The sequence below is a fragment of the Sinocyclocheilus grahami genome, unplaced genomic scaffold, assembly GCF_001515645.1.
Source record: "Sinocyclocheilus grahami isolate Dianchi unplaced genomic scaffold, SAMN03320097.WGS_v1.1 scaffold419.1, whole genome shotgun sequence".
In the NCBI taxonomy this organism is placed as follows: Eukaryota; Metazoa; Chordata; class Actinopteri; order Cypriniformes; family Cyprinidae; genus Sinocyclocheilus; species Sinocyclocheilus grahami.
The window spans coordinates 1,230,790-1,258,090 of record NW_015505598.1 but is presented as its reverse complement, the minus strand read 5'-3'; the positions used below and the strand labels follow the sequence as shown (position 1 = coordinate 1,258,090).

The 27,301-nt window shown below is 37.7% G+C and overlaps 2 protein-coding genes across 3 annotated transcripts; one reads left to right on the top strand and one right to left on the bottom strand.

Moving 5' to 3' along the window:
- The first annotated feature begins 138 nt into the window (after positions 1 to 138).
- On the top strand, positions 139 to 16,706 carry LOC107551296 (proprotein convertase subtilisin/kexin type 7-like). Its single transcript, XM_016232850.1, has 15 exons — positions 139 to 268; positions 509 to 674; positions 1,668 to 1,758; positions 1,943 to 1,997; positions 2,275 to 2,413; positions 3,603 to 3,703; positions 5,104 to 5,271; positions 8,464 to 8,574; positions 8,658 to 8,760; positions 11,615 to 11,771; positions 11,862 to 11,956; positions 13,823 to 13,916; positions 14,366 to 14,483; positions 15,334 to 15,516; positions 16,174 to 16,706. Exons 1-15 carry the CDS (start codon positions 155 to 157, stop codon positions 16,216 to 16,218), a joined length of 1,740 nt encoding a protein of 579 aa, XP_016088336.1. The 5' UTR covers positions 139 to 154; the 3' UTR covers positions 16,219 to 16,706.
- Positions 16,622 to 27,073, bottom strand: LOC107551297 (transgelin-like). Of its 2 annotated transcripts, none has more exons than XM_016232852.1 (5): positions 26,930 to 27,073; positions 24,583 to 24,774; positions 20,835 to 21,003; positions 17,468 to 17,570; positions 16,622 to 17,379 (listed from the first exon to the last, which is right to left on the bottom strand). In XM_016232852.1, exons 2-5 carry the CDS (start codon positions 24,760 to 24,762, stop codon positions 17,232 to 17,234), a joined length of 600 nt encoding a protein of 199 aa, XP_016088338.1. In that variant the 5' UTR covers positions 24,763 to 24,774; positions 26,930 to 27,073; the 3' UTR covers positions 16,622 to 17,231. The 2 variants fall into 2 exon arrangements, with proteins under 2 accessions (XP_016088338.1, XP_016088337.1); XM_016232851.1 differs by lacking the exon at positions 26,930 to 27,073 and adding an exon at positions 25,878 to 25,910.
- Between the last annotated feature and the right edge of the window lie 228 nt (positions 27,074 to 27,301).

Sequence of the window (27,301 nt, the reverse complement as noted above, 5' to 3'; positions counted from 1 at the left end):
TTTGGGGGAAAAATTTAATTTAAATTTGGGGAAAAATAAAACAGATTTTTCTTAGGGTGCTAAGTAAAAATGCATCACAGTTGGCTCGAAGCTGCTGTCAGATTTCTTGCATCTCACATCTCCACATTTACAGCACAACGATGTGAAACAAGGGATGGATGTCAATGTGACCGGTGTCTGGGAGCGAAGCATCACCGGCGTCGGGATCACAGTGGTCGTGGTGGATGACGGCATTCAGCACACACTGGCAGATATTCAGCCCAACTATGTGAGTCAGTCACCATCTGACTTCCAGCAACCGTACAGGTTCAATGCACCCTACGCTCTATAAGCAGCGTCTGAATTATGTAGCTTCTGTTCCTCAGTGTTTGAAATGCAGTGAGAATCGGTTCAGTTAGGTGCTTAGGATGCAGATTCACAGGTGCAATAAACATGAAAATACAAGCAGCGTAACATGCATTGAACCTCTAACCAGTGGAGGTTTATTGCGTGATTGGTGTTTTTCTAGAGTCCTGAGGGTAGTTATGATCTGAACTCGAACGACCCTGACCCCATGCCTCATCCTGACGGACACAGCGATAACCATCACGGCACGCGCTGCGCTGGAGAGATCGCCGCCGTCTCAAACAACAGCTTCTGCTCTGTAGGACTCGCATACGGAGCCAAAGTGGCAGGTAGGTGAATGCAGTATGTCAGCTCGCATGGTTTTGTTCACAACATCTATTTTTCTGATGCATTATGTTCATCTATTGTGACCCTGGAGCACAAAAAAATCATAATGGCCAATTTTTCGAAATTGAGATTTATACATCATCTGAAAGCTGAATAAACAAGCTTTCCATTGAATATTTGGCTGAGATACAACTATTTGAAAATCTGGAATCTGAGGGTGCAAAAAAATTTAAATATTGAGAAAATCATCTTTAAAGTTGTTCAAATGAAGTTCTTAGCAATGCATATTACTAATCAAACATTAAGTTTTGATATATTTACGGTAGGAGATTTACTAAATATCTTCATGGAACATGATCTTTACTTAATATCCTAATGATTTTTGGCTTAAAAGAAAAATCTATCATTTTGACCCAGGGTCACAATTGATTTATTGGTGAATTCAGCCAATATTCAATACATATATGCTCTAAAATGCATAATACATAAACACCCATTGTAGCCAAGTAAATAAAAAATGTTAAATGCAATAAGTAAAAGAATGTAATATATGTAATGCATGTATATGCAATAATGCATGTTTTTCAAAGATGAAAATATTCAATCACTTTTATTTGTGTATCACGGTAATTTATTTATGTAACTGTACTTTGTAATAAGTAAATACATAAAAGTTTACTTGCATGTATTTTAACTAATACGATTTTTTTTTCTCGAGTGTCATTATGTGAATTAATTGTTTGAATCGGTTTTAGCAACCCATTATTTTTAAAACAACTTTTTTGCAAGCAAACTTTAAAAGGCTATTGAAACATCTGTCTTAGCGCTCTCATGCTTGCAAAGCACAAAACATCGCTGAAATTGTGAAACTTGTGCAATGACCAGATTAAAATCATTGCAGTATTCACAGAGTTGGGTTATTTTAAAATTACTTTTACATCATTGGTAATATTGTCTACATTGCCCATTATTTGTGTTTGTGCGTGTCCTCGTAGGCATCAGGGTTTTGGACGGACCCCTCACAGACAGCATGGAGGCTGTTGCTTTTAATAAGCATTACCAAGTTAATGACGTCTACAGCTGCAGGTGCTTTTTGTGCAAGCTCACTGAAGAATGTGTGATATAATAAATATTTGAACACATTTAGTATAAGAGTATAAGTGTATATACTATATATTGTTTGTGTTAGATAATGCATGAACTAATGTTTAACTTGTCCAGCTTATAATTGTAGAATTTACTGAAATGGCGTGTGTATTTTGTGCTGTAGTTGGGGTCCAGATGACGATGGCCGTACAGTTGACGGACCGCATCCCTTAGGCAAGGTTAGGCTGTCTGCTTCTCATTTACATTTCATTAGAGTAATGCATTTAATCATGAGAATCAAAAGGCATGCATCCTTCAACATATGACTGGTTGCACCGTAGCAATGTATTTAGTTCTCTGTACCACTTGCATAAAATCAAACAGGTACATTTAAAACAATATGCGCTGTCTGCCATTGCAGATATTTTGTTTTTGCAGCCCCAGAGTTCAGCAAACAGTGGTTTTGAGTAATGAATCCACGTTTTGACACAGAATGACTCTGTTGTTTGTGCACAGGCGGCGCTGCAGCATGGAGTCATCGCAGGCAGGAGAGGTTTCGGTAGCATCTTCGTTGTCGCCAGTGGTAATGGAGGACAGTATGAAGACAACTGCAACTATGACGGCTATGCTAACTCCATCTACACCGTCACCATTGGTAATATGAGTGTCAAATCCTTGTCTGATCAAAGCCATCAGGAGCATGTCTGATTCAGATTTCAACCCAGAATAAAAAATAAAAAAAAGTTTTTTTAGTTTTTTTTAAATATGTGACCCTGGTCCACAAAACCAGTCATAAGGGTCAATTTTTTAAAATTGAGATTTATGCATCATCTAAAATCTGAATGTTTTCCATTGATGTAAGGTTTGTTAGGAAAGGACAATATGTGGCTGAGATACAACTATTTGAAAATCTGGAATCTGAGGGTGCAAAAAAATCTAAATATTGAGAAAATCATCTTTAAAGTTGTTCAAATGAAGTTCTTAGCAATGCATATTACTAATCAAACATTAAGTTTTGATATATTTACGGTAGGAGATTTACTAAATATCTTCATGGAACATGATCTTGACTTAATATCCTAATGATTTTTGGCATAAAAGAGAAATGTATAATTGTGACCCATACAATGTATTGTTGGCTATTGCTACAAATATCCCCCAGCGACTTAACACTGCTTTTGTGCTGCAGGGTCACATATTTGTATTAATATCTGTGTTTCTATATTTGTTTTATAGCATTAAAGGGATAGTTCATCCGAAAATGAAAATGTGCTGTTGATTTACTCACTCCCAGGCCATCCAAGATGGAGGTGACTTTTTATTTCTTCAGTAGAACAGTAAAGAAGATTTTTAGCTGAAACCGTGCTCCAAACAATGCAGGTTAATGGCTACCATCACTTTGAGGGTCAAGAAAACATATAGGCAACACAAAATTAATACTTCCGTGGCTCCTGATGATATATTGAGTTCTTATGAAGCGAAATGATTAGTTTGTGCAAGAAAAACTGTACATTATTCATAAATAATGATCAGTTTCTTGCACAGTCTGATTGATTTGCTTCATAAGACTTCAATACATCATCAGGTGCCATGTGTTTTAATTTTGTGTTCCTTGATATGCTTTTTATGACAATCAACGTAATGGCAGCCACTGACTTGCATTCTGTGAATCATCAGTTTCAGCTAAAGATCGTCTTTACTGTTCTACTTTAGAAAAGGTCACCTACATCTCAGAAGGACTGAGGATGAGTGAATTAATAGCAAGTTTTCATTTTTGGGTGAACTGTCCCTTTAAGAAAATGAAGGCTCTTTTTAAGACCGTGAATGATGTTGTGTAATTGCAGGTGCGGTTGATGAGAATGGCAAAAAGCCGTTTTATGCAGAAGAGTGTGCGTCTATGCTGGCTGTTACGTTCAGCAGTGGCAGCAGACAGCTGCGCAGTATAGTGAGTATCAGTAGCCTGTTACAGTGTGCTGGGTTATAACATTATGAGTATGTATTATGCGAAAGAAAATGTCTAGTCAAAGAAACCTTTTTGCCTCCATCACTTTGGAGAGATGATTTGATCGTTAATATAAGTTGAAAAAAAGGTTCCAGTGTTTCAGGCCAATGTAGCCTTTTAAAACTTACTGTAGTTTAGACTAGGTGTGTGTGATATTGACAAAAAATGATGTCTCAATATTTTTAGGGATTTTATCGATAGCGATAATTAGATGATATTTTGCTGAGTGTGTTATTCTTCTGATATCTTAAGGACTATACTGTGAGTCTTAAAGTTTTTAAAATTCTTTATATTCTGTGTGGTGGTCAGTTCACACTGATAGAAATTAATCTTTTCCAATATGTTTAAATGTATTTTTAACACAGAAGCTGGCATTTAGATGTGTTTACACACTGTTTAATGCAGGAAATGAATGCATTTAACCTGCAGTTACAAATGCATAAATAATGTTTTGATATATTAAACATAAAACGTTGAATACTGATATTGAAATTATTTGAATAATAAAAAGATACTTTAAATGCAAAATTAAAATCGCCAGCAGGTGGCAGCAAGTCACTGTTAATAAGTGAGTCATTGCGATTGAACCGAATCATTTAAACGGTTGATTCATTCAGGAACAAAACACCGTCGTGTTGCTCAGAGACATGAAACAGTGCTGTGGCTGTGTTTGAAATAATTTTTGTTGTCAAAATAGCACAAAAACAGGCAATATGATGTCTAAAACGTAAGTCTCTTAACTTCTTGTTTATTGAACTGTTGTAAAAAAATCAATTTCATATTTGTAATCATGGTAATGTTTGGAGAAAAAAACGCCACTCTTTGTGTGAAATTTATTATCTATATGAAATTATATAAATGCATGCATTTTCTTTATGAAGTTTAATAGACTGAATAATGCAGTGAAAGAACGCACTGTAAATGCACACTCGCACTTGTCTAGACTTCACGTAATGCATGCTTGCGCTCTGTAGGGCTGTTTTGAATGGTTTTTGCAATTAAATCGCATATCGTTAAAACAACATTTACGATATTATCGCAGATGATATATATCACACACCCTTAGTTCAGACAGCTGTAGTTAAAGACTGTAACTAAACCAAGACGGTTCATTCATATTGCAACATGCAATATGGCAGAATAAGCCCCGCCTTCTGAATAAAAGACCCAATCAGCAATTGGTAAAATCATTGCATTATTGCAGCTGCAATTAAATGCTCTGGTTTTTGATTGGATGTTGAGATCCAATGCAAAAGTGTATGCAGCTTTCAGGGGTGGAGTTTAAGAGCACTAAATGATTGGAGAAGTCCTGCATGCATCACCGGAGGATGTGTTTGTGTCAGGTGACGTCTGACTGGTCGCTGCAGAGCGGCACCGGCTGTACCGACGGACACACAGGCACATCTGCGGCTGCTCCTCTGGCTGCAGGGATGGTGGCGCTCATGCTGCAGGTGCGGCCCTGTCTGAGCTGGCGGGACATCCAGCACATCATCACCTACACAGCAACACAGGTAACACATCCCTCTTTCTTTGTTTTAATGGGATGAATTCACTTTTAATTAACTGTCCATATGTAATATTGTAGGGCTGCACGATAAATCGCAATGAAATCATAATCGCGATTAGGCAAAAGCTGCTATAGTCGTGCGCATCTTGTCAGTGAAGCACGGTTCTGTGATCAGCAGTAAATCTCCATCCAGAGGGCGCTATCGTGCAGAAATCTGAATAAACAGAAGATTTAACTGCTTTCATTGATTCAGCGTGACTAATAAACACACGACTACGACAATATATAATTTATCTGAGTTTTTATTATTATAATTTTCATTGTAATAAAGTATAGAATAATGCAATGCCTTTATCACTGCTTAAATACTATGAAATATGTTGCGTGCCTTATTCTGTGTAAGAAGCCACATCATCTCACAGATGGATTTATTTCAAACACTCGACTGACGTTATGAAGTGAGTTTGGAGTAAAAACGTGTTATTAAATGTGGTATTTTTACGTGCTTTCAGATGGAGCAGCATTTACTACACAGTAGGGCTGTCAAAAAAAAACGAATTTCGAATATTCGTCAAATTAAAAAAAAAAATCCACATTTGAATGCAAAAACATTGCATTTGAATTTTAGGTGTGCATCAGGCAGCCTTATCAGTGGACACGAGATGCGATGACGATGTAGCTAATTACTTTTCATAGCTAATCCAGCTGAAGCCACTAGATGCAGCGCTGCTATGTTTTTATTATTCAAAATATTGCGGAAAAAGAGAACTTCAATGCTGAGAAGATGTTGTTTACGTCAAAACTGAAACCAATCCGTTCACACAGAATGCATATTTATCGCATTTTCTAGAGGGACATCTATCACCATTGCACTCGCGTCTCGCACAAGAGAGCCGCATGTTTAGTAAGCCATGTAAAATGAATGTAAGTTCAACTTTTAAAAAACACGTCTCGAGACTTTGTCACTTTTCCCATCCCCCTGCATCTCATGCTTTTAAATAAAGAAAGCACTCTTTGTGATTGGTGGTCTGAATACTTTCCGTACCCACTGTATATTGCTTATAAACATTATTTTAAATATTATGCACTTTTTTAAAAGTTAGTCATGCTATTTTGTTAAACAACTTTCATATGCAATTTTTTTGCGTAGCTTGTCAGTGAACTATGGCTCTGTGTAGTTAATGCTGCTCCAACTGAAAGCACGTGATGGAGATTTACTACTGATTTACTGATTGAACCAGCTTTACTGACAAGATGCGCATGACAATTACATGCAATCTATCGTGCAGCCCTATAATATTGCAACTTCAACAGTGTTTACTAACATGCTAAAAATTCTAATAATCATGTAATTTATTCAATGAATGCATAACTTCTTAGCAGTTTTCCCTAGAGGTCGACCGATGTATCGGTTTTGCCGATTAATCGGCATTAATAGTTGATTGCTGGAACTATTGGCTATGGGCAAAAATCCAGTCCTATAGTTTTTCTGGGTTGCGTCTGTTGCTGAGAAGGGTCTGCTGTCATTATACAGTGCGAGAGCGGCCTCTAGAGGCGGGATCGCTGACAGCATGTGCTGTTTGTTTTGACACGTGATATTGTGCACTGCACAGAGCGGGACACTTCAGATGCATATTTAAAACATCAACAACGAAACGGTGTGCTCACAGTATACTGTAGTGCAGGGGTGCCCAAACTCGGTCCTGGAGGGCCGGTGTCCTGCAGAGTTTAGCTCCAACCCTAATTAAACACACCTGACTCCGCTAATCAAGCTCTTAGTAGGTATGTTAGAAACTTCCCAGCAGGTGTGTTGAGGCAAGTTGGAGCTAAACTCTGCAGGACACCGGCCTTTCAGGACCGAGTTTGGGCACCCCTGCTGTAGTGCATGTTTTCATATCATTACTTAGTAATTAATTTGTTGACTAGATGCTGCATTAGTGGAGAAAGGACAGTAGTATGTTTGCTATCAAGGCTGAGAGGAGCAACTCAAGCGGTTAAAACAATGTGACGAAAACACACAAGAACGACCCAAATGTTTAATGTCACGATTGTTACCATCTATTTGCATTAGTTTATATCCAGCTGGTCATATTAATTTGGTGATTAAATAAACCGTTTTAGACTGCCGCTTGAACTGAATGTGTCTGGTGTGTGTGAAACCTGTTCGCCTAAACGCTTTTTCCGATGAGTGACTAACATATTTTGTTATTTTGATTAGGTAATCTAGAATAGAAGCAGTTACAGTGTGAGAGTATACATAAAATATCCATATATATGTAATTTCAATATGTTAATTTTCAACATTTGCTAATACATTTTAATGCTTCTGTTAACATTAGTAAGTGAACTATGAACTAACTTTAATGATCAATATATAATGAATATTTAATATTCATCACATCACACCTGTCAATTAATCACAGTTATATTGTGTAAACAGAAGTAAATTTTTGCATTGACAGTGTTTGAAATATTTGTTGAATGTCATCTTTTTACTAAGAACTATGAATAAAGGCCAGTATCACCAATACTCATACTGATATTGATGCCTTTTTTTTTTTTTTTTTTTTGTTCTCTGGATAGAATGAGTAATTATAACTAACCATTGTTTTTATTTATAATTTTTTATCAATTGCAAAACTTAAAAAATATTATTATTATATTTTTGGGGGGCCGATACCGATATTAGGGAGTTAAAAAAAAGTCTGATATTGATATATCGGCCGATATTTTTAATGTGTATTTTCTGGATTCCATTTTAATGGTTTAATTAAATGTTAATAATCAAAAATCATGTCTAATTCAGTGAATTCATAAAATCAACCATAAACAAAATTCCCACGAATTCTGTGTTGTGTATTTCCTGGCAATCAAATAAATATGCATAACATTTTATTTATTTATTTATTTTTGTTCTCGGGATAGAATGAGTAATTCGAACTAACCATTGTTTTTATTGATCATTTTTTATCAATTGCAAAACATTACAAATATTATTATAAATAATGTATTATTTTTATTTAAAATTACAGCTTTTAATGAGACATTCAAACAGTGTCTGGTTCGGTTTAAACTTAAAAGTTCTCAAGCAACTATTGAAGATGTGTTCAGTCAGTAATAAAATAATAATGTTAATTGTAGTGTAGAGGTTTTACTAATGCTAATAGTTTATGCTGAGGTGTGTTTATGTCTTTAGCATGACGCTGATGCTCGGGCTGACTGGGGAATCAATGGAGCCGGGTTCCACCACAGTCACAAGTACGGCTTTGGTTTGCTAAACGCCTGGAGGCTCGTTAATGCTGCCAAGGTAGATCCATCACAGCAGTGCTGCTTTCAGAGAAACACAGGCTTCAATAAGCAGCTGAGAGTCTATATCTATATCTCTGGTAGGTCTGGGAGTCCGTGCCCTTTTTGGTGTCCTACCAGAGCCCAGTTTTAAAGGCCAACGAGGACATCCCAGAGTATCCCAAAACTCTCACTCACACATGGAATGGTAAGAGATTTATATGGAGTATGACACTGGAATTAAATGATTGGCAACAGTTTATAAGGACCGATTCTCGCTATTAACTAGTTGCTTATTAGCATGCATATTACTAACACTTGAACGTTCTAGGACATTTATACAGTGAGTGCCATTATAAAGACTGCAAGTCTGTCCCTCACAGCCTCATTCATTTGTGTTAAATTCAATATGGCATCTAAACCGATTAAGCTCTTTTGGATATTGGGGGAAAATTGTTTTAATAGTGAAACAGAAATGAAATGTCCCCTCAGGAAGTATTCACTTCAATTGCATTCATAAGTAGGTTTATTATGCAATCACAAGCTTTCAAAAGCATTAATATCGGCATGAAACAGAAGCTGTGATCGTCTCTTCTTCCCTCTTGTGACTTGATATCTGAGAGAAACAGCTTTGTGAATGGGAAAAATGTAGGACGGGGCTCGGTTTTGTCCGTGGTGAATGGATTGGATTGTTGTTATTTGCTATTGCATCATCAGAGAAGTGATGTCTTTGTCAGTTGATGACTTTAAGGAGTTGTGCGCAGTGTTTGTATCTGGCACATAATGAAGCTTTAGTATTTTTTTGTTGTTTATACCTTTCTGTAATTGTTTACCACAATGAACCGATCACTCTCTCACTGTCAGAGCTTATTATTTCCCTATATGGTTCTAGAGCTTGAGCTTGTATTAGCAGATCTCTGAGGAAATGCTGTGGAGTTGAGCCTAATATAAGAATTCATCCAAGAATCTCTTCTCTTTCAGCAGTCCTTAAGTCACGCTGTTTCTGCAGTTGTGTTATTTTAAAGCATTAATGTGAGTGTAGCGGCAGCATAACTCTGTCAGCAGGAACATATCAAGCTCGCATATTGACACTGTTGCCGCAGCTCTGTATAGAAATAAAAGTGATTTCTGAGTTACTAAACTTTTAATAACGGCCATGAAGTATAAAATGGTTAGCAGGAAGGGGCCATTGAGAATGATTACATACTTGATCATTGACGTAAGAAAACACTGCAAGAAATGTTTTGGTGCAGAGCTTGTTTTTTTGTTTTTTTCTGTGTGTGTGTGTGTGTAACAGTTTAGATTAGGGACCAATTCTCACTATTAACTAGTTTCTTATTAACATGCCTATTATTAACATATTGGCTGTTTATTACTACTTATAAAGCACATATTCTGCATGACCATATTCTACATCCCTAATCCTACCCAATACCTAAACTTAACAACTACCTTACTAACTATTAACAAGCAGCTAGTTAGGAGTTTATTGAGGCAAAAGTCATAGTCGTAGTGGTTTGTTAATAGCGAGAATTGGACCTTAAGATAAAGTATGACCTTTTTTTTTTTTTCTATTTTGGAAATGTACTCTATCCTGAACTATTAAATCAACGCGACCTTTTGCAATATAGTCTTTTATAGAGCCCGACCGATATGAGTTTTGGGGGGCCGATACCGATATTAGGGAGTAAAAAAAAGTCTGATATCTATATATCGGCCGATATTCTTAATGTGTATTTTCTGGATTCCATTTGAATGGCATAATTACATTTTAATAATCCAAAATCATGTCTAATTAATTGAATTCATAAAAACAACCATTTTAATTAAAAAAATAATATCTATGAAATTCTGGCAATCAAATGAATATGCAGAACATGAGGATTCGTATTTAAAATAGTTTTTTGCAGTTTAATATTCACAAACACTAGTTTATATCGTGATTTGATTTAAGTGTACTGACCTGTTTTTTATTTATACATCAAATTCAGTGAAATTCCGTGTTATACAGTAAATTCCGTTTTTATAACTGGATTCCATCCATGTTTTCTGCGTCGTGGAAATCATAGGGCCCTAGTAATGCAGCAAATGAGTATGATAAGCTCATTGTGAGTAGTGGTCGACCGATATTGTTTTTTTGACAGCTGATGCCGATGCCGATATCTTGGAAAGCAGGGTGGCCGATGGCCAATATAAAGCCGATATAATTGTATTTATTTTAATTAATATTTAAGAAATTTGAAATCATTTGAAAATGGATTAAAAAATAAATTTGTAAAACAAACATACTTATATTTTAGATGACAAATAATTTTTTACAAATAAATATTTAATAAAAATGTAATTAAAAAGGAAGTAAACAATGTAACCAACAGGGCACTCAATATTCTGGGACGTTTGTGTGCATTGGGAATCATATTTTTTCAAATAAAGCCAAGGTAACACTCATTTTACATACAGCACACAGTGAAAATGACATGAATATGACAGTGGGCAAATGCATAAAGCACAGCATAATTTGAAAGCATGAATTTAATGTTTAAAGCATTCAATTTGCATGGACCGAAAGTGCCAAATATCGGCCTTGGCGATATACCGGTCGACCACTAATTGTGAGAGTAAAAGACGGGGACATTGTTTATTTACTTTATAGCGTTGCGTCTCAACAACTAGGTGACAGCGTAGCGTTAAATCAGCATTCAACAGACTCAAGCCACTTCTTTATATTCTTTTGTAAAGAAGCACAAATTAATTGGACTGAATTACTCTGTTTAACATTTGTCTGGCTTGGTGCAAGTTTCATGTTTGACTAAAACCTGATTATTTTAGCGGTTTAATGCTAGACTTTGCATGTAGGTTAACTAGTATTCAGATGTAAATGTGGACCGCAGTGCCATGTGTGAATGTGGCATTGGATTTGTTTCTGCTCTCTTTGTAATTGCTTCATATCAATGGTGAAATGAAAATCAGTTCAGACTTTGCTGTTGCATTTTTGCTTTATGCAAAATAAAGCTAAAAGCATATCAGCTGTTCTCTTTCATTTGAATCTCTTTGGTTCATAGTCTCTCTGTCTGATCTGAGGCAGTCTGGCATGCAGACGCTGGAGCACGTGTCTGTTACTGTGACTATCGTCCATCCGCGGCGCGGGAACGTGGAGATCCGGCTCGTCTGTCCCAGTGGAATGAGCTCTCTGATCGGGGCCCAGAGATCGCTGGATGTGTGAGTGTCCCCACACTTCTGACTCACTCCACACACATGCCTTCTGAACCTGTGAGACCACTTTTAACGCCCGTTTTGTTGTTTGAGTAGAGATACGACTGGATTCACAGACTGGACGTTTTCCACTGTGCGATGCTGGGGAGAAAGAGCCGAGGGACAGTACACTCTACAGATCACCGACTATAGTAAGACAGCACAGTCTACACATCACTACTCATTTTGAAATGCACTTCGTTTTTAGTGCAAGACTTCACTTCATCAGCCGTTACCCTTAGCATTAGGGCTGTCAGAATGGCTGAAAAACTAAATTCGAATTTTGTACTTAAATATTATCAATATTCAAATTAAATTAGAATTCGAACCATATATATAACTAAGTTGCTTAAACAATTAGAAACAAAACCGCATCATGCATGTATGTATAGTTTAATACAAAGGACTGAAAACCAATCACAAAGAGTGCTTTCTTTATTTAAAAGCATGAGATGCAGTGGGATGGGAAAACCGCCATAAAGTCTCGAGACGTGTTTTTTAAAAGTTGAACTTACATTCATTTTACATGGCTTACTAAACATGCGGCTCTCTTGTGCGAGACGCGAGTGCAATGGTGATAGATGTCCCTCTAGAAAATGCGATAAATATGCATTCTGTGTGAACGGCTTGGTTTCAGTTTTGATGTAAACAACATCTTCTCCGCATTGAAGTTCTCTTTTACTGCAATATTTTGAATGAACAACATAACAGCGCATAATCTAGTGGCTTCAGCTGGATTAGCTAACAAAACATTAAAATGCAACGACACTTATATCGTCATCGCATCTTGTGTCCACTGATAAGGCAGCCTGACGCACACCAAAAATTCGAATGCAACGTTTTTTGCATTCACATGTGGATTTGTATTTTAAATTCGACGAATATTCAAAATTCTAATTTCTTTTGACAGCCCTGCTTATCATCAAGAAAGCATCTTCAAAATACAGTAAAGGCTGATAGCACCACAAGAACATGCATAATCCCAAGTCATTTACTAGCAGCTATTGGACTATTCTTGCAAAAAAAGACAATATATATAGCTGGCATATTGGCATTTTTTAGCAGAGGCTAACTAATAAAGCTAACCTGTAAAACAGTGACCCTTTGGCAAAGCAATGTTTTGGTCTTTGCAAAGTGTTTCATGAGTAAAACCCGTCTACAGAAACGCCAGCAAGTATGAACTGAAACGAAATGGTTTTGAAATGAAACAAAACTTGCAAGGGCAAAGAAACAGATTTCCTTTTCTGCAAGCAATACTAGAGAGGATAACTAAAAGGACGTGATATTTACACCCTATGTTTAGCGAGACTAATGGTTTCTCAGGGGATATTTGAAAAGATTGCAGTTCATGTTTTGTCAAAGCTTTGATATAAAACCAAACTGTAGTACCCGAGTATCGATTATAAAGAAGTACCTTAGCCAAAAACAGTACCTTAGCGTTTTTCCATTCCACTGCACTACTTTCCCATTGGTTTTCTACATAAATACATGCTAGATGGATGTGTTTGAGCATTGTGCTCATGTCTTGTGTCATTTGCAGCATCTTGTGCATGATACAGCAGTCTAAAAACAGCTCTGAGTTCAAATAAGTTCAACTTTAACAAAACACATCTCAAGGCCTTGCGTTTTTCCCCATTCTACTGCTCGCGTCTTGTGTTTTTCAAAGTAAAAACACTCTGTGTGAATGCCCCCTAATGCAGTTAGGCTAAAATGATGAATTCATTATTAGAAAAGTGTGTATTTGTTATAATGAATGTCAGTGTGCTATATAACTTGTTATCATGCGCAGCTGTCGATCTCTGAACCCCTTGAGTAATTTGGAATGAGCAAAGGACAGATGCTATTTGAGGTTTAATGCTTTAGCTCCATGTCGTGTGGCATTGTTTGCAGGTTTGTGCTGTTAAGTCTGCAAGTTAATTTCTCTTCTGTAGCACTGCTGTTCAGTGAAAATAGCAGAGATGCTGGTATGGCAATAAAAACATAGAAACTAACGCATCATCTGTGTTTCTGTCTTTCAGAAGAGTCGACTCTGTCGTCGGGAGTCCTGAAGCATTGGAAACTCACTCTGTATGGCTCATCTCTTTCTCATCAGCAGGTGAAAGAGAGACGGAGGTGAGCCATAGACGACTGAAACCCGTTGCATTTATTTGAGGATATTTTATGATATCTGACTGGTCTATTAAATATATTCTTGAGCTTTAGCGGTATAATCGGTAACACTTCATTTTAAGGTTCAGTTCTCACTACTAACTAGTTGCTTATTAGCATGCATATATCACATTGGCTGTTTATTAGTACTTATAAAGCTCATATTAATGCCTTACTCTGCATGAACATATTTTGGATCCTTAATGTACCACATACCTAAACTGAACAACTACCCTACTGACTAATAATAATAAGTAAATTAGGAGTTTATTGAGGCAAAAGTTGTAGTTAATAGTGAATGTGTTCCTCATGCTAAAGTGTTTCCATATGATCCTTGAGTCCTGCCACTGAATCTTGTTTAGCTTTAGTTTTAATAATACTGTATGTGTATGCATGTTTGCTTGAATTGTCAGGGTTGTTGAAGACGCCATGGGTGGACAGTATCTGGACAGAAGTTTTGCTCTTCCCTGCCCTCCTGGTATAGACGTTCCTCCTGAAATCGTGAGCCCATTCACCTCGAGCAGCCTGAAGGTGTGTCTTCACGTGTAGAACTACTGTATGGCTTACACTAGGGATGCAACAATACAGTTAGTCCACGGTTCAATACGTACCTCGGTTTTTAACCACGGTTTTCGGTTCGGTTCTGATGGCTGGGCACATCAGAGTGTTTTTTTACAACAAATTAACTACAGAAAACTCCTGTAAACCTCTGCACACTGGAAAAAGCATGGATTATTATATGTCTGCTTCATTCATACTGGACGCCAGAGGGCGCCCTCGCGCAGAAAATCCACATATGCATCACAGATGTAATAGAACTGATGACGTTCCAGGAAATCCCTAATATGGATAAAGGCATCGCTGTCTTTGTAACTAAATAAAAAGAAGATATAACTTTAACTGTTTTGAATGATGAAATGTAAGGACAATAAACGCTCTCCTGCGACAATATATGGTTTATCTGTGTTCTTCAAGCCATCTTGGGTATTTTCATAATGATTAAGTATATTTGCAAGCCAATTCTAATCAACATAGCCTTTATTACAGTATAGAATATATTTTCTGCCTCATTCTGGGATAGGAAGCCACATCAGATCACAAAAGGAAGTTATTTCAAACACTCGACTGATGTTGTGTAGTAAAAACAAGTTATAATGTTCTCTTTTGTTGGACAACAGGTTTAGAAAGGCTTATCGTTGCATGTCATTACAAGGGAAGATGTGTGTTGCTTTTTCAAATATAAGCGGGGAGGTGTTTCCTCATCTCATATTGATAACAATAAGTGTTTCTTGAAGAGCAAATCAGCATGTTATGTAAGCTGTTGAATGAATGAGCGAGTAGCCAGTAACTGATGGTCAAGGTGTTGTTTTGTGGTCTGCAGTCTCTCCTGCTGCTGGGCTGTTTCGCTCTCTTCTGGTCACTCTATTACACTCTGGAGGTGACCCTCACTCACTGGGACTGGCGCGGTTGCAGAATGAGCGGCACGGGACGGCACAGAGGCTTTCAGGCCGTATCCACGGGCCTAGAGGACAGTCAAGTGGTGGAAATCCAGCCCGAGATGGACCATGAGTCTAAGCTTTTTCAAATATAAGCGGGAGGTGTTTCCTCATCTCAGCATGTGAACTCACGGGGACACACACACACACACACACAGAGCCAATTCTGATAGTAATAAAACAAGCGGATATTATTTAAATGCAAAACCGAAAAACCGCAATTCACAAGCGCGTATTGAACCGTGGATGCAAAAAATTTACTCAGCTGTTTTAAATATTGATAACAATAAGTGTTTCTTGAAGAGCAAATCAGCATGTTATGTAAGCTGTTGAATGAATGAGCGAGTAGCCAGTAACTGATGGTCAAGGTGTTGTTTTGTGGTCTGCAGTCTCTCCTGCTGCTGGGCTGGAGGTGTTTCCTCATCTCATATTGATAACAATAAGTGTTTCTTGAAGAGCAAATCAGCATGTTATGTAAGCTGTTGAATGAATGAGCGAGTAGCCAGTAACTGATGGTCAAGGTGTTGTTTTGTGGTCTGCAGTCTCTCCTGCTGCTGGGCTGTTTCGCTCTCTTCTGGTCACTCTATTACACTCTGGAGGTGACCCTCACTCACTGGGACTGGCGCGGTTGCAGAATGAGCGGCACGGGACGGCACAGAGGCTTTCAGGCCGTATCCACGGGCCTAGAGGACAGTCAAGTGGTGGAAATCCAGCCCGAGATGGACCATGAGTCTAAAGTCCCGCTCATTGCTGCTGATGAGAACACGTAGCACTCAGGGAAAACCGTCTCTCTCTCTTTTTGTCTCTATTTTATTCATTTGAAATTTCAGGTCGCGCTTCGGGTGTTTTTGAGCATGTGAGCAAAAGCTCTATTTTGAGTTGCCTTCTTTTGTTTTCTTTGATTTATTTGCTGATGTGTTCATGAGAATGTTATCTTATAAGAGTGCAGTATTTGCATATATGATTGAGAGAGTGTGTGATGTGATTGGCTGAGTGAATGATACAATGACTTCTTTCTTGATCGTGATGCATTGAATGTGTCACTATTAGGTCTTTTCTGAGTATAAATAAATACCTCTGACACTTGAATTTTGAAAGACGGGGGAAGAGATCGTTTAAACTGGAGGTCTGCTCACCTGCAGACGTTTTACTGAATCTAGCCTTTTTTCTTTCTTTTTTTTTTTTTTTTACACTGAAGTGTGGTATTCTTGTGAACAAGAACTCAGATGTGGTCTGAATAAAAACAAAAGGGAAACTGTTTTATTATCTCCGTGATCTCTGCATGGGTTACAGTGTTAAGTGTTTTTAGACGAGCTCTTAAAATCAACACAATATGTTGATAGCATGCCAATTCATTTCTGAGGCGAGTGAAGCTGACTTTGAGGAATTGATTGGTTGCTAAGAAGTCTTTCTGTATGACAGGTAGTGAAATATAAGCTTGATCAGTGAAATCGGCCTAAAAGACAAGACGTTTCATAAGTAGAGCAAGTAAAACAATTATTTTTGCATTAACATGCACCACAATAAGAGTAAATGGGGATAATTTTGATGTGATGTTGATTTGCAGATAGCTGAAGGTTAGACCGCACAGTAGATGAAACACTCAATTCTACTCTGTTCAACAAAGAACATTTTAATTAGACCAAATATGTTACACAAGTAGGGACTGACACTGGGTGTGGAAATTTGTTTTAGTACTGAGTGGAGTCTATATTTATTACACTGTTGCTCTGGCCAGCTGGGACGCTCCGGGAACCGAGGGAAGGACTGGCGAGCGCTTGGCTCATGGGTTCATGATCTGTCGAGGTCTGCCGTAGCCCGTCATGCCGGACTGGGTCGCCCCTTTATTGGACCCCATCTGCAGACCTATGACACTCTTCCCTTCTTTCAGCTGGTCATCAGAGAAATCTCTCCGGTTCTCATGAGCTTTCCTGCAAGCAGACAGAGAGCAGATATTTAACATGTCAACAGTAATGAAATACAGATTTGATCTATGAGCCGGTGATCGTTGGTGCTCACTTGAAGAACCAGCTGGGATCTCCGCGGAAGCTGCCCTCATCTTTAGTAACGGCGATGCTGCCAAGAGCCATGAGAGTCCTCTGCACCGCGGCCAAGTCCTTTCCTGACGTCACAGCAGCAGCAGCATGATTAAAGCACAGCTCATTTATGCAAACAAGCTATAAAGATGCACAGAGATCTTAACTGTTTTGATTTTCTTGAATTCTGGGATCTAGCAGGGAGTGATTCCTGCATTTGTTCTAACCCGATTGATTAGATGTTGAATGTATGTTTGTTTGTTTGTTTGTTTTAACAGGAACCATAGTCCAAGGTAAATATATCCAGTGGTAAATATTCAAAAATATACTTGTTTTTTGGAATTATGGATACAAGTCAAGGGTTATTATTTTGGTTTGAATGTTCATCCCTCTCTGAACGGTTAAAACACCATTTAAAACATTTGTTACAGTAGCATTAGAAATCATTTTACATTCTCCTGTGTCAGAGATCAGGATATAATCAGCACATTTGCTGCATTCCTCATCAAGCTCGGTTTTGTCTTTTCCAGTTTGGAGAGCATTTTTCACATACAGCCTATTAACTGTTTTATTTCAACTCTGATTTAAAATATTCTACAACTGGGTTGTTGTCAGGATCATTTCATTTGAAAGGTTATTGTTGAACTTATAAGAAATAATATCTTCCACACCTCAGGCCCAAAGTATCAAATGCTTTTTTCTAATAGTTATTTTTATTTTTTTTACTAATGTGCTAATAATTATTGTTACTGATTCTAAACCTAAAGCATTATTATTTTAACCCTATTACAAAGGTAAAAGAAATTGGGGGAAAAAAGGCAAGTAAATTCTGGCAGTATCATACTAACATATTAAAGGTATATTTCACCCAAAAATTTGTTTAAAATGTGTCATTGCATCAGTGTCTCAGCAATGGATGCTCTGCAGTGAATGGGTGCCGTCAGAATGAGAGTCCAAACAGCTAATAATCCACAGCACTCCAGTCCATCAGTTAACATCTGGAGAAGACAAAAGCTGAAACACATCCAGCATTAAGACGTTTTTAACTAAAATACATTGAGTGCATAATCCACAATAACGCTTCCTCCGGTAAAAAGTGCATCTTCTGTTGTCTCTCACATCAAAATCCAGCCACATATGTGTTTAGAGCTGTTTAAACAGTGCTTGATCTGTGCAGATTTCTCTCCTGATTCACACCAGAACACTGACTCACTGGAGGAAGAGTTATTATGGATTATGGACTGGGATTCTAGTTAAAAACGTCTTGATGGATTAGTTTCAGCTTTTGTCTTCTCCAGATGTTCACTGCTGGACTGGAGTGCTGTGGATTACTTGTGGATTATTGTGCTGTTTTTATCAGCTGTTTGGACTCTCATTCTGACGGCACCCATTCACTGCAGAGCATCCATTGCTGAGACATTTCTCCAAATCCCCAATAAAGAAAAACTCAGCTACATCTTGGAAAAGAAAAGAAAAGAGACAAGCGGTTTAGAGAATGGATGGATGGACGATATTTATGGTGGCTGAGAGAGCTCAACGCACTGCAACTTAAGAAAACACATGCAAATAGAAAAAGCACCAGCAAATTAAAAAAACATCATCAGTTTGACAACACGTGCTGCAAATACTCACAACACAAACAAAAAACAAGCTGCAAGTAGCACAGACCACAAAGGGGACCCAACAATGCTTACGAAAACTAACCATGATTTTATTATTGTAAAAGCAGTAACCATGTATTGATCACCATTTGTATAACAGTTGTACAAATACCATGGTTAAACTAGATTAGTGTAGTTAATATACCATGGTTTAACTATAGTAACTATTATTTATTTGTATTTATTTTTTATATAATAATTAAAAATATATATAATATATAGGCTATTTATTTATTTATTTGAATAGTAAAACCATGGTTATTTTTTTAAGTTAAAAGTATCCAGCTTACATTTCACAGTTGCAGTAATTGTGTAGTATTTCATCAGCTTAAAAAAAAAGAACCTAAGGAATTATACACACAAAAATCTCACGTTTCAGAGTAGACACTTATAAGCATATCCCAGCCAGGTTCGTCACTTGTTGCGGTTCCCTTAAACATTTCCGATGTAGTCTGTGCATATTTGCAGCTTGTTCGTATTTGTGTTATGAGTAGGCAATTTGCAGTGCATTTCTGTTTTTGGCTGTGTTGTGAGTATTTGCAGCACATGTGCTGTCAAACAGATGAATTGTTTTCTTCATTTTCATGTGTTTTTTAATTTGCAGTGCGTCAGCTCTCTCGGCCACCGTAGGGTAGGGATGGGCGATACAACTTATTTTGTTTTCGATACGATACCGATACTTTTAAAGGCCAGTATCGTTGATATCGATACCGATATGATACTTCTAAACTGAACTTTAAATTGATTAAATTCTTAAATTACTAAAATGGGTATGATACCCACTTCACTTTATATTTGAAATGCATTTTAACATTCAATACGCCTTTATTGCAACTCATTAGGTCATATTTTTGTTTACACTTCGTTAAAATATATTTACCATATTGGTAACCATGGAAATACAAATACTATAGCTGAACTAGGTCACTTTAGTAACACCATGGTTCATTTTCATAAGGGACTGCCAGTGACCGGCTGTTGCATGCATCTAACAGTGCATGATTTATATTAACATTGATTGAATGGTTCTGTCTTGCAACATTTGCGTATGCTCAGATGAGCAGGAAAATAGTTCTATCCTACACATTTATTTGCTAACATACGTAGGGTATTCATCCAATTCAATGCATATTGTATGCATACATTTTTTGTCAAATAAACAAAATCACTGGTAAATAAAACACCTTAGTAATGATATTTTTTATTTGAGTATCGATACTTTTGATACTCGCATCAGTATCGATATTTCGATACTTCAGGAACGATACGCACATCCCTACCGTAGATATTACTGAGTTGAAGGTTAATGCAAAATTGGTTAATAACTAGACCTACTAGACATAACTACTTTGTACTAAGAAATATTATGCAACAAAAAGGATGATTTTGCCCATAACAGATGTGATATTTGAAAATAAATTAAATTAAATCCAAGCATTTCAGGTTTAATTACGCAAATGATTATTGCACAAATGATAACCTAGTTCTAGTTTAGTTTTGCTTTGTCTCATGCCATACATTAAAAATTATTCAACTTTATTTAACAAACTTATTTAAAGTTAGCTGATGATGTTAAGTTAATACAGAAATGTAAACAATGATAATGTAAACACATATATCGAATGGTGAATTTTGGCATGGGATTTGAATGTTTATCACAGATATATATAGTTCTTTTGTTGAACTCACCCTCCCACAGATCTACGGTCTGAAACATGTCGGTTTTGACGACGCCGTATTGCTCCGCAGCATTGAGGAACTGTGAGATCTGCTCCATCTGTTTGAAAGCCATGCTGGAGCTCTGGATCTTCTTCACAGGCTTGTCCTTACACAGAGTATTGATGAGCTCACACAAAACCTGAGAGCGGTACAGAAAACAAGATTACTTTCCAGAAACTTCACGTTTCTTGTGCCAATCACTACTTCAATCCCTATTCATTTGAGCTTTTCTCTTTTTTTTTTACTGAATAGTCTAGGTTTAGCTAGCAGCTAGCTTTTCACTCATTTATAATTTTGTCAAAACACTTTTTTTTGGACTCAGCTTTCATTGGTTCTTCATGAACTGTGATCTGTTGGTCTGTTAAAAAAAACTCTGCATGACCGTATTCTGCATCCCCAACCCTACCCAATACCTAAACTTAACAACTACTTTACTAACTATTAGTAAGCAGCAAATTAGGAGTTTACTGAGATAAACGTTGTAGGTAATGGTTTGTTTATAGCAAGAATTGGACCTTAAAGAAGACATATTTTGTCCCTTTTTACAATATGTAATATAAGTCTCTGGTGTCCCCAGAATGTGTCTGTGAAGTTTCAGCTCAAAATGCTCGCAGAAAAATGCTTCCCAAAACAAAGTTACTGGGTTGGTAGATGCACCGGGGACCTGATTATAGCACTTTAAACCTGTAAAAGTCAGATTTTCATGATATTTCACCTTTAAATAAAATGTGACTGAAATTTTCATGTTAGTAATGTATTATAATGATCAGGTTGTTTATCATTTCCATACCATGTAATGGGAGTTCAAGATCGGTTTGGTGTTTTACATTTGTTTTGAAAAAACAACAACAAAAACATTTCAAATATAGATGAGATAATCATCAGCGATGCTTTACCACAAGCAGAAACTGCAGGAGACCACGTCACTGAGGGAGAGAAATCAGACACGCTGGTTTTTTCAGATGCTCGCAGAAAAATGCTTACCAAAACAAAGTTACTGGGTTGGTAGATGCACCGTGGACCTGATTATAGCACTTTAAACCTGGAAAAGTCAGATTTACATGATATTTCACCTTTAAATAAAATGTGACTGAAATTTTCATGTTAGTAATGTATTATAATGATCAAGTTGTTTATCATTTCCATACCATGTAATGGGAGTTCAAGATCGGTTTGGTGTTTTACATTTGAAAAAACAACAACAAAAACATTTCAAATATAGATGAGATAATCATCAGCGATGCTTTACCACAAGCAGAAACTGCAGGAGCAACTACGGATGTGATATATTCCTGTTTGTGGCAGTCGTTGGCAGCGTGGTCAGAGCGCTCGTACTGTTGGAAATCCCTCCGCATCTTCAGCAGTCATCTCAGGGTCATGAGTGTTTTGCCCCTCAACCTGTACGCTTCACCTGAGTGTGTCAGCAAACACCAGATCAGCCTTCACCTGCAGAAGGGGTCCAACTGTGATCTCAGATTAACCACAACCACCTTGAGCTGCCACTGGGCAGGGTACCGTCAGTTCTTCTTATCTTGGGAGTCTTGTCTCCTTGCTTTAGGAAACTGACTCCTCTGGGTGGTGGGGCCTGGAATTTATTGGCTTTGACCCTCTGGAAGTCTGTGCATTTGGCAATTTCAACAAGAACCTTGTCATGTCTCCATTTGTGGTGACCTTCTCCCACTGCGTTGGGACATCAGGATCATGGCCCCAGATCTTTAGGTTGTTTGGGGTTGGTAATCGGTCAGCTACAGCATGCAAGATGAAGATCAGTTTGCCTTGGTCAGCACTCCAGAGTTCCCTCCAGGACAGCGAACGCTCGAGGGCCTGATCCCACTGCATCCACTGCCCCTGAGAGGAGAACCCTACTGTTTTTACAAGCCGGCCTCTCTGACCCACAAGTGTCTTCTTACTCTTTGGCTCTTGTTTTGTAGGTTCCCAGTCCCAGTCATCCTTGGCAGATCATGCCAATGATTTCCTGATGTTTCCAGTATGATTCTGTTTCCCTCACTGCCTCCTGTGGCTTCCACTTCATGCCACAATTGACAGTTTTGTTGGCATGTCAAAACTTCTCATCTTTAGACAGTAGCAGTGTGCTGGTTGCTCTTGCCTTGACTTTGAAATCTTCCACCACCGATGAGACTGGTGAGCGGAGCTTGGAGGTCTTGCTGTACAGATTGACTGAGCTAAAAGAGGAACACCCAGACACACCTTCACACAAACCTGCTATACAGCCTTTGCATGATGCCATACTGGAAGCACCATACCTTAAAGCTCACAAGCGGCTGGCTGTTATCAATTTCATTGAGTCAACCTTTCAACCTCTTCAGCAGCTTTGGGCAGTTATTATAGATCATATGGGTGGTTTCAGAATGTCCTGCTTGAGCTTTCTCCACCACTGCCCTTATTTCGTCCAGAGTAAAATCTGCCATGACTTGAGTGTTGGTAGCTGGAAAGGACAATCCCCCAGTGCAATGTCCATTTTGGAGTCTCCATATGCAGCTGCATTGCCTCATCCACTTCTTCCTCAGAACATACAAGTCTTCCACTCTTCCTCTCTTCAGAAGCGTTGCAATTAATTTACGCAAAACGAAAACAAAGTTACACCAGTGGTGTGCTTATCAGAGACATGGAGGCTACTACACACACTAGATTATCTATGACAGAGGGACCAAACAGCAAAGCTTTATTTCCACCAGAGAAATGCATGAAGGCGATAGTGTAAAAGCATTTTGGGTACACCAAGAATGACAAGGGCGTCATTTCAATATTGCAGTAAAAATGCTGCTAAAAGAGCAAATACATAAGGGATAATGCACGGCTAGCTGTTTAGCTACTTGAATAAATTATTCGATTGATCGAGAGAGAGAGAGGTGACAGTTGCATATGTGAATTACCAGCATCTGCACATCTCTCTACAAACAATGAAGCTGTGAGTTTAGTTAATTCAAACACAGCAATTTTACCTCCTCGTTGCTGATGAATATAATGTAGCGATCCTGTAAGCTATTTTATTAATAAAAAGTCACAGGGCAGCATTGACAACAAGTTTCTGTACTCCTGAATGTTTATATGTATGTGTGCGCAGCGCGATCTCTGATCTCACAAACCAAAATAATAGACATTCTCAGGCCACATTTAAAATCAGATGAATTATTAAAAAGATAATTTTTTGTTTTACTTGTAATTTTGTGTACTGATGGCATATATATGCAAAGTTGTATTTCTCTTACTGTTATATATGTTCATATGCAATCAATTTTGTTTTTTAAAACCTACTGGCGGTTTTAATTTCACATTTCGACAATTTTTTTTTTTTATTTGCTTTTCCATTTTGCATTTACTTGTACTTTTACTTTCAATACTTAAGTATGTTTAAGATTAAAAAAAATAAAGACTTAATAAAAGACTTTTACTCATGAAATATTATAAACGGTGACTTCAACTTCTACCAAAGTCATTTTCTGGTAAGATATCTGTACTTTTACTTGAGTATGGCTTTCAGGTACTTTATACACCACTGTTCTTTTCTGAAGGATTATTTTTGTGAAACTACATGTGTTGCTTGTCTTGGCCAGGACTCTCTTGCAAAAGAGATTTTAAAATCAAAGAAAGAATAAACAAACAAATAAATAAATAAAATGCTGTCAACGTCTGTTTCTTGGCAGCCTTTTTTTTTAAGTACAGTTGCTTGCATGATTGCCGTGCATGCATGGCTTACACATCCGTCTTTGAGCCAGGCCTGGAAACCCAGTTTTCCAGCCTCTGGTTTTCCAACCCCAGAGCCGCACTGAGTCACGATCCACTCCACCAAACGCACCTCCAGCTCAGGGTCGTACTTCTGCTCGATTTTATCCTGCACCTGGCGGCTCATCCCATAAGAAGGACCCTTGTTTGCCATGCTTGAAGCTCCCTGCGTAGAGGAGAAGTCAATAGTATAATATTAAGTTTCTTAATATGTGCAATTCCGTGTCAGATTTATCATAATTTTATATTGCTTTTGTTCCAGTGTAGTCTGTCTGAAATTTTCCTGTCAAATGTTATTAGACATTTTCAACATGAACAATGCTTGTGTGTTGTTGTGTAAAGATACAAAACAAGAACACAGTTGAAGGACGTTTTTCATTATTTTACCTTTCCTCAAATCCTCTTCTCCTGCAACAAACCTTTATCTATTTAAATTAAGCTAAACACCATCAGAATAAAGTGGAAAAAAGCCAATGATGCAATTGGAAGCAGCCACAAAGCCATGAAATCGAAGTACAAATCATGCTTATAAATATTGTGCGGTGTAAACAGTCCAGCATTTCCAACGGCAAACAGTTCAGCTCAATTATAAAAAAATATGTTATTTCAAATGGATAACTTGAGCTAAACTGTTACACAAAAAGCAACCATAAAGGCAGAGGCTGAGAGATTCACATGTTCATATAGTCCTTGAGTGGAGGTGGATGGGGAAATCAGTACTGTACAGCTGAATATGACAGGATCAGATGAACATGCTTCTCCAGAAACACCATCAGCTACAGTCACACATCTCAGCAGTCCGTAACACCATCGAAGCGAAGCTCAAATCACACACACTCAGACACACACACACACACACACACACACACACACACACACACACACACACACACACACACACACACACACACACACACACACACACACACACAATCATGCTTATAAATGTTGTGCGGTGTAAACAGTCCAACATTTCCAACGGCAAACAGTTCAGCACAATTATAAAAAAAATGCTGTGTCAAACCGAGCTAAACCGTTACACAAAAAGCAACCAGAGAGGCAGAGGCGGAGAGATTCACATGTTCATATAGTCCTTGAGTGGAGGTGGATGGAGAAATCAGTACTGTACAGCTGAATATGACAGGATCAGATGAACATGCTCCTCCAGAAACCCCATCAGCTACAGTCACACATCTCAGCAGTCCGTAACACCATCGAAGCGAAGCTCAAATCACACACACACACACCCAAAGAGAGCAGCACCTTCACCTGTGCTGCCATTCTGCGCTTTACCACGTTCCTCTGAAGTCCCAACCTTAAGGAATGAGTTTAAAGTCATTCACCCTATGAGCATTACATCTGCACCTTTTTGTTAAATTCATTCATTTATTTTTTAATTATGAGTCATTTCAGGACAAATAGTATAAATTAATTTGCTAAACTTTTATATAATATAATAAAGAGGAAAATAAACCAGTATAAATGTGTCAGATGTAAATGGTTTCCGGTTTTCCAGAACATTAGATCACACATTACCAAACCAGAGGTGAAGTTAGACCTGAGAAAAATGTAAAATTTAAAGTGCTTGTGTTTTCTAATGCTATGACATTTACACAAGTGTCATTTAAAGGGATAGTTCACCCAAAAAGGAAAATCCTGTCATCATTGACTTCCATAGTATCCCCCCCCCCCCATACTATGGAAGTCAATGGGGACCAGCAACTGTTTGATTAGTGATATTCTTCAAAATATCTTCTTTTGTGTTCTACAGAAATATGAAACTCATACAGGTTTGGAATAACCCGAGAGTGAGTAAATGATGACAGAATTTAAATTTTTTTTTTTTTTTGGGTGAACTATCCCTTTAAGTTTCCATATAGTTTCCATTTCAATATTGCAGTAGGCATTCTTTTTTCACCCTGATCTGAGTGCTTTAGTTTTGTTCTGCATCAATGATAATGTAGGGGAATTGGAATAGGCTAGGTCTGCGTTAAATGTTTATAAAGAAAGATATACATGTTTGATACGAGTGCTGTAATTAACAACAAAGAAGAAGCTCACGCTACACATCAAAATTTCAAATATTACAGAAACACTGAAGTGAACTTGATAACTTGCAATCACAAAGTCATGAAAGATACTAAATTTAAGCTATTTTTTCAGGTCTGGTTTTTGTTTTTTAAAGATAGTATGTAGATTTTGTATTGTAGAGCATGTAGAGTTGCATGGATTATTACTTTACAGTATATCATTTAAAAGCCACAGCAATCAGCAAAACACCTGACTGAAAGGAGTTGAAAGCATGTGAAAAAAATACTTACTCTAGTGAAAATGAAGATGACTTTGTCGTTCGTGCAGACAGCAGTCACTCTGGAGCTTTAATATGTTCAGCAGAGTATCGCTGTTTCAAGACGAGATGTCTTTTCCATTAGAGAGACAAAAAACGAGGCATTCGGTGAAAGGGGGCAGAGAAAAGGAAATTGACGCCATAAAAGGACATGCTGCTTTTCCTCACGCCCACCCTCCTCTCCGCTCTGCACTTGAGCTTTCTGGTTCAGCCCTTTGTTAAAGCAAAGCCTTATTTGGGAAGAGGCTTGGATGAGGACAGCAACCAAGCCAAGAGCCTGTAGTTTGGTCAGAGAGCAGAATTCTCCAAATACCACACCACTGCATCAGCAGAGAGAAAGAGGAAG